General features: G+C 38.4%; 1 protein-coding gene across 1 annotated transcript in view; it reads right to left on the bottom strand.

The window, feature by feature from the left end:
* The window catches only part of LOC106884224 (GTPase-activating Rap/Ran-GAP domain-like protein 3), a 1,434,052-nt gene that overhangs the window by 33,072 nt on the left and 1,393,480 nt on the right, over nucleotides 1–7,500 (bottom strand). Inside the window, exons 25-26 of the mRNA XM_052965840.1 lie at nucleotides 3,688–3,801; nucleotides 1,836–1,999 (exon numbers count right to left, since the gene is read on the bottom strand). Of these exons, the coding sequence (XP_052821800.1) occupies nucleotides 1,836–1,999; nucleotides 3,688–3,801 (278 nt within the window). The remainder of the gene's footprint in view (nucleotides 1–1,835; nucleotides 2,000–3,687; nucleotides 3,802–7,500) is intronic.

Below are 7,500 nucleotides of genomic sequence, written 5' to 3'. Positions count from 1 at the left end.
TGGGTTGGATGGTTTGACCAGAGCTGGTAAGCTGGAGAGCTGCATCAAGTTCCAGCCTGATTTTGGTTTGGTTTCTAACTCCAACTGCCCTTTCGTAACTCAAACCACTTTACTGTGTGTGCTGGGTGCTTTTCAACATGGCATGGGTGCTTTTATGTGACACCAGCACAGGACTCTTGTAGGCCATTCATATTAATCAAGGGAATGTGCCTTTAAGACTTCAGTGGAGGACAAGTCTTCTTGAGTACAGCAATACACTAGGTATTGCGATCCTTTGTCATGTTGTTGGAAAGGTTCTAAAACTGGTTTAACAGGGAACCAAAGGCAATGTGCTGATTTGGTTATCTGAGAGTTTAATGCTTGCTCATTCTATGGTGTTTATCAACCATATCTACAATTCTATATTTCTGAGATGAGAAATTCATATTATGTACTCTGTTTACAGTAGCTGGAGTGGTGGTGCCCTCACCGATTGTTGTTTTCACTAAATGCCCTTAAGATAAGGACACCAGTTTGACTAATGTAAACAGTATACATAATAGAAATTCCTCATTGCAGGAATATGGAATTGTATCATCTTACCAGGGCTTTATTCTCGTTTTTTGCAGCAGCTGCTGGCTGGAAGAGGCCTCAATGCAGGCCCCACACCAGATAGCTGGATGTAATGAAGGAAGATCACCAGAGGTTTAACCTCACTTTGGAGGATGCAGAGGAGCTAGCACGGGACCATCAGTGATGGAGAGCACTGGTAGACCTGGTCAGCTCTACACTTGATGATGTTTCTGGGACCACTAACCTGGGATGACCCCAGCCCCCATCAAGCAAGAGCATTAAGCAAGTAAAGCAAGCAATTATCCAATCAGTACAGAGCTGGCATGACGTTAATGGAGGTTGATAAACCTTAAAAATTCACTCTGCCACTGCCTACAGGCATACTACAATGGATAAAGACATTGGTTAATGCAGTGCAGTTACCTAGAGGTTCTAAGTTCAACCCCAGGAAAGGCACCAAGGAGAATCACAAGACACCTGAAGAAGGCTGGAGCTGGAGCATATAACAGCCGAAACAGTAAAAGTAACAATGAAGATGAAGACACCAGTTTGACTAGTGTGAATAGTGTACATAACATATCAAGGAAAACCAAATGTTGATTTAGAAAAAATGGTGGGGATGAAGTGTCTGGATATCCTGACATTTATTCTCTTGTACCTTGAGGGTACATCCTGATGACTCATCACCCTGATCTTTCATTCTGCAGCTGGAGTAGCCATGTATCCCTCATGCTTCTCAACACCTGGCATAAGCCACCTCCCTTAATATTACACTTCCTCAATCAAGGAGCTAGTTTGTTTTGCAAGTGACTTGGTGACTTTACTGGTGTTGATGACATGAATAAACACTCAGTACACTCTGTAAAAGTGGTTGGCATTAAGAAGGGCATCTGGCTGTAGAAGCCATGTTGAAACAGACATTGGAACTAGATACTGTCTGCAGACCTGTTGGATCCTGTTCAACCATGCATCTCATGCCAGCATGGAATATGGATGCTAGATGATGATGATGATGATAATGAAGATAGTAATGATGATGATGATGATGATGGTGGTAATGATAATGATGATGGTGGTGGTGGTGGTGGTGGTGGTGATGATGATGATGCTTACGAAACACATTTAGTGAATGAATACATGATGGAAAACTTCTAATATAACTTTTAATTTGTAAGAGGAAAATTTTAAAAAGTGTATAATGCAATATAATAATCAATAATTACAGTAATAAGAGCAAGCCCCACCACCTTATCCACAACAACAACAACAACAACAAATATTACCTGAACAAAACTAAATCTATCAACAGGCTCGAATTCAATTTTGGGGCACCAGCTAGTAAATGTTACGAGATGTTTCCAAGAGTAGAGCACTATTTTCCTGGAGACTGCAACTGCTAGCCGTAAAGGATATTCACATTGTCGACTAATGGCATATAAGTGGCAACCTGTAAATGTAAAAGGGTGACAAAGTTGAACCAACATCAAAACACACACACACACACACTCGCGCGCACGCCTGCACACACACACACACACACACACATCAGTCTTGACAAGAGAAATTCAACAGGTGAACTTTTAGTGAAGGTAACTGCAGGCAGTGATGATGGCTGCTGCCTGGCCTAAGCTGGGCAGCACAATTATTTTTTGCGATTATATTAGGGAGTGCTGAAAAGTTCCTGGATTTAAGGGTGTCTTGAAAAGCCTGGTTGGAGGCCTAAAACATTCTGAGAGCTTTTACAGGACTTAGAAAAAAACTGAAAGACTGCTGTAATAAGTGTGTGAATCTAAGAAGGAAATGTGTTGAATAAAATCATAATTAAATAATCCTTCTGTATTTTATTTTACCCAAAGCCAGGAACTTTTCAGCTGGTTTTGGGACTGGTAAAGCTTTATGGCTGAAACTCAAGAATCTGGTTTTAGGACCACTACTGCTTTGTGGCATTTCATAAAAATCTTATCTTTCTAGGTTTTTCAACCTAAGAACCCAACGCAAGCTAAACGGTAGGTGTTCAGGGATTCAGTGTCCAATGAGTAAATATTACACACGTAGCTTATATAACAACAGAAATAATGATTTAAAATTCTGGCACAAGGCCAGTAAGCAAAGGGGAAAAGGGTTTATCAATTACATTGACCCTCAGTACTTGACTGTTACTTTATGCTATTGATCCCAAAAAGATGAAAAGACAAATTTGACTTAGGAAGGATTTGAGCCCAGAATGTAAAGAGTCAGATGAAATGCTGCTAAGCGTTTTGTCTGAAGCACTAACGATTCTGCCAGCCCATCACGTTATAAGGAAATTTATAAAAGAAGTTTAATAATGATGTATGTATGTATGTATGTATGTATGCATTATTTCCTTACTGCCCACAAGGGGCTAAACACAGAGGGGACAAACAAGGACAGACACATGGATTAAGTCGATTATATTGAACCCAGTGTGTAACTGGTACTTATTTAATCAACCTCGAAAGGATGAAAAGCAGTCGACCTTGGCGGAATTTGAACTCAGAACGTAGTGGCAGACGAAATACCGCTAAGCATTTCGCCCGGTGTGCTAACGTTTCTGCCAGCTTGCCACTTTAAATGCATGTATGTATGTTTGTATATATGTATGTATGTATGTATGTATGTATGTATGTATGTATGTATGTTTGTATGTATGTATTTATGTATGATTGTATGTATGTATGTATGCATGCATGCATGTATGTATGTATGTATGTATGTAGGTATGCATGTATGTATTATGTATGTATGTGTGTGTGAGTGTGTGTGTGTGTGTGTGTGTGTGTGTACGTATGTATTTCTTTAACTTCTTTTATGATTCAACTCTAAAGGCTCATAAGGCTTGGAGCTTATCCAGATTTTCAAAGCACTTACACTGAGAGTACAAGTCTCCCTCTTGAATGAGACCACAGGTACTCATTTTCAGCTGAGTACACTGGAACAACATAAAATAAAGTACCCTATTTAAAGGATATAGCACACTGCTTGCTCCAAGAATCAAACCCATAACTTAACAGCCTAACTATTAGGCCATGTGCATTCACTCCAAATATTCAATGTATAAATTAATTAATTAATTATGTGCTGCAATATTGAACAAATGAAATACCTGATATTTACCTTTTGTACCTTCAAGTCGATTGTCCTTGCAGTCAGATTTAGATTTTACGACAAACTCATTTTCCACACCTTCAAAGTCACTTAACCTAAATACATAAACTTTACCATCTTTTCCTAAAATATAAAGAAAGTATGAACAAATGTATTATATATATATATATATATAGATATGTGTGTGTGTGTGGTTTCTAAAACATCAAGAACGCATTAAAAAAAAGAACATAGCAAGATATTTTATTCATTTCTTATCCACATATATACATATTTATGTGTGAATGTGTGTATGTGTGTGTGTATAATATAATATAATATAATATAATATAATATAACATATATATATGTATATAATACACACACACACACACACACACACACAGACACACACAGACACACACACACACACGCACACACACACACACACATATATATATATATACAGAATCATACACACACATATAGTAAAATGAGGCATGGGAGGATGATGAAGGAACATACAGAAAACAGGAAAAAACACACAGAGGATACAGCCATTCCTCATTTCACTCCTCATCTGTTATTGATAAAAAAAAAATCATTACAGTTTTGACACCTTATCTCTAATATTGTCCAATTTGGTAGTGTCAACATCAGAAGCTGGTGGGTTATAAATGCAGGAGCATGAAGAACAAATTGAGACAAGTATGAACAAAAAAAAAAAAAAAAAAAAAAAAAGAAAATGGTGTCTCTAGACCGAACTGTAAAAAGGAGAAGTTATTAGGAGAATGAGAAAATATAATAAAATAAAAAAAGCAAGGACAGTATTGAAAAAATAAACATATAATAAATGATACAAGTGTTTTTATTACACAGAAAGCCTTTTGGCTATTTGACAAAATCAAGACAAAACACGCAAAAGAATATAGTCATATATATATATATATATATATGTACGTATAAGCAGACACACACACATACATACACATATACACATGCTCTCTCTCTCTCTCTCTCTTTTACTCTTTTACTTGTTTCAGTCATTTGACTGCAGCCATGCTGGGGCACTGCCTTTAGTTGAGCAAATCGATCCCATGACTTATTCTTTGTAAGCCTAGTACTTATTCTATCGGTCTCTTTTTGCCGAATCGCTAAGTTACGGGGACGTAAACACACCACCATTGGTTGTCAAGTGATGTTGGGGGAGGGGGGGACAAACACAGACACACAAACATATATACGCACATATACATATATACATATATACGACAGGCTTCTTTCAGTTTCCGTCTACCAAATCCACTCACAAGGCTTTGGTTGGCCCAAGGCTATAGTAGAAGACACTTGCTCAAGGTGCCACGTAGTGGGACTGAACCCAGAACCATGTGGTTGGTAAGCAAGCTACTTACCACACAGCCACTCCTGCACCTATATGCATATGTATATATATATATACAGGCTTGTCCTTTCAGGTTGGTGCCACATAAAAAGCTCCCAGCACACTCTCTGTTAAGTGGTTGGCATTAAAAAAACCATCCATCCATTGAAACCATGCCACAACAGACAATTGGAGTCTGGACAGCTCCCTGATAACCAGCTCCGTATCAAACCATCTAACCCATGCCAGCATGGCAAGTGGACGTTAAATGATGATGATGATGATGATATGTCTCTTACATAGCTAATGCACTGTGCCTGCTTTTCTCTTTCTCACCTACTCCTGTAACCTACCCAATATCATGTGATTTCTCTTGTCCTCCTGTCTACTGCATCACCATTAATATTCTGCTACTCTGCACTGTCAGTCATCTCCTACTTCCTCCCTTCCCTCACCTAACTCTTGTATTGTTGGTGTTTGCTTACCTCCACTTCCTCCCCCATTCCCCATCTCTCACCCACCACTGTCCTGCAACCTCCATCCACCCACTTCTGGCCCCTCTGTCCCACCCATTCCTACCTGCATTGTACCTTGAAGATCTACCCTGACTCCTCACCACAACTATTTTTATTGCTTTCCAGCTCTGCTCAATTACTCCTACCCTCTCTTCTAAAATGTAAGTAGTCATGTAGCTACCTTACAGCATGAAACCTGTTCTACTGTGGCACTGTTTGCCATACTTTTCCTCATCTCCTAGCATATAACGTATCCCACTGGGGCTCATAGTCTTGCAAGCTGAAAGGCAACCTTGCTGCCTTACTTGACTTCCATATCCATTTGATGTATATAAAAAAATAATCCTATTCTATTTTTTATTATCAAATATTACTAGGAATTGTAAAAGAAACAAAGAAGAAATTAACGTGTCTTGTGTATTGTAGATGTTTAAGCAATTTATGGCACATAAATTTTAACAACAAATATAAGTGTGTATTCACAGCCAATCTTTCTGACTCTTCAATGTATGTGGCTACTTTTACAGCCATGCACATTTCTGAAGATGAACATAAAGACACAGACAGAATGGCGCGTGCGCACGCACACGCACACACACACACACACACACACACACACACACACCAGAAAGGAGAAAGCTGATTTGAAGACTACAGATCCAAGCCATCACTGGAACTGTAAAAATTTGTAAAACTTACCAGAAGTTTATTATTTAAGTATATATGAGTATGTCTAGATAAGTATATGCATGAAAAGACATACACAAAACAAAACATACAAATCTGCATGTATACATACATGCATACAAAAAAATTCTGTTGATGTTGTTGAAATTGCAAGGAAGGGGCCATGGTTCTAGGTTAGAAACCAACTCCTTCTCTATTGGCAAGAAATCTTGAAATAAAACTGAATAATGGCACACACACATACACATATATTCAGGGTGCGGTGAATAAACTGTTGTCTAAATTACGCAAAAATGAAAATAACACTGACATCTCATTTTAACAGATATATTTATCAAAATAACATTAAAATATTTTGAAATACTAAAGGGTAAATTTATTCAATAAAATCGCCATTGGCTTCAACCACAGCCTCCAGACAATTTTGGAATTTCCTGCAACTCTTTTAGCTGGTCTCCTTGCTTAAGTTGGTGAATGCTGCCATAATTCTTGCCTTCAGTTCATCTTTGGTGTTACAAGGAGTTTTGCTGATCTCTCACTCAACTGTGCCCCACACATAATAATCAAGTTGGTTGCAGTCTGGTGAGTCAAGTAGCCAAATGTTAGGGGTGATGTGGTCGCAGAAATTGTCTGACAGCCATGACTGGGTTCTCCTGCTTATGTGGCATGATGCAGAGTCCTGTTGCCAGATATAGGGTCTTCCAGCAGCCACTCTCTTGACCCAGAGCAGCACTACCTCCTCCAGGCACTTGTAGGCCTCAGTGTTGAGTTTGAGGCCATGTAGGAAGATGAATGGAGGCATAACGTCACCATCACTAGTGATTACTCTAAACACCATGATGTTGACTGGATGTTTGATTTTTATCACTTTCAGTATGTATCCTCATATTGCACTGTCCTCAGATTGACACCCACACCCTCGGAAATGTTCGTATTGGAGTTTCTGGTGTGAATGCCAAGCAGTACAGCATGTCGTTTCCAAATTTCTGACAGAATGAATTGCATAATGATGCTGTTTTTCTCACAGACAGTGCCCAACTGATCCTACTATACTGTGTAGTTGACAAAATTAAGAACAAAAAATATGCATGCACAAAATTAAAAGTATAAAATGGTGACAATTTACCCATTGCACCCTGTATATATATATATTAATAGTAATGATATGACAACAAAAGAATGAATGAGACCTCAATATTATGTAAATAGAGGAATTTATCTGTAATATAATATGTGACAATTATTTGGTTGCCATTATAA

Source organism: Octopus bimaculoides, chromosome 2, assembly GCF_001194135.2.
Source record: "Octopus bimaculoides isolate UCB-OBI-ISO-001 chromosome 2, ASM119413v2, whole genome shotgun sequence".
Classification (NCBI taxonomy): domain Eukaryota; kingdom Metazoa; phylum Mollusca; class Cephalopoda; order Octopoda; family Octopodidae; genus Octopus; species Octopus bimaculoides.
The sequence above is the reverse complement of the archived record's forward strand: the minus strand, read 5'-3'. Positions and strand labels throughout refer to the sequence as shown.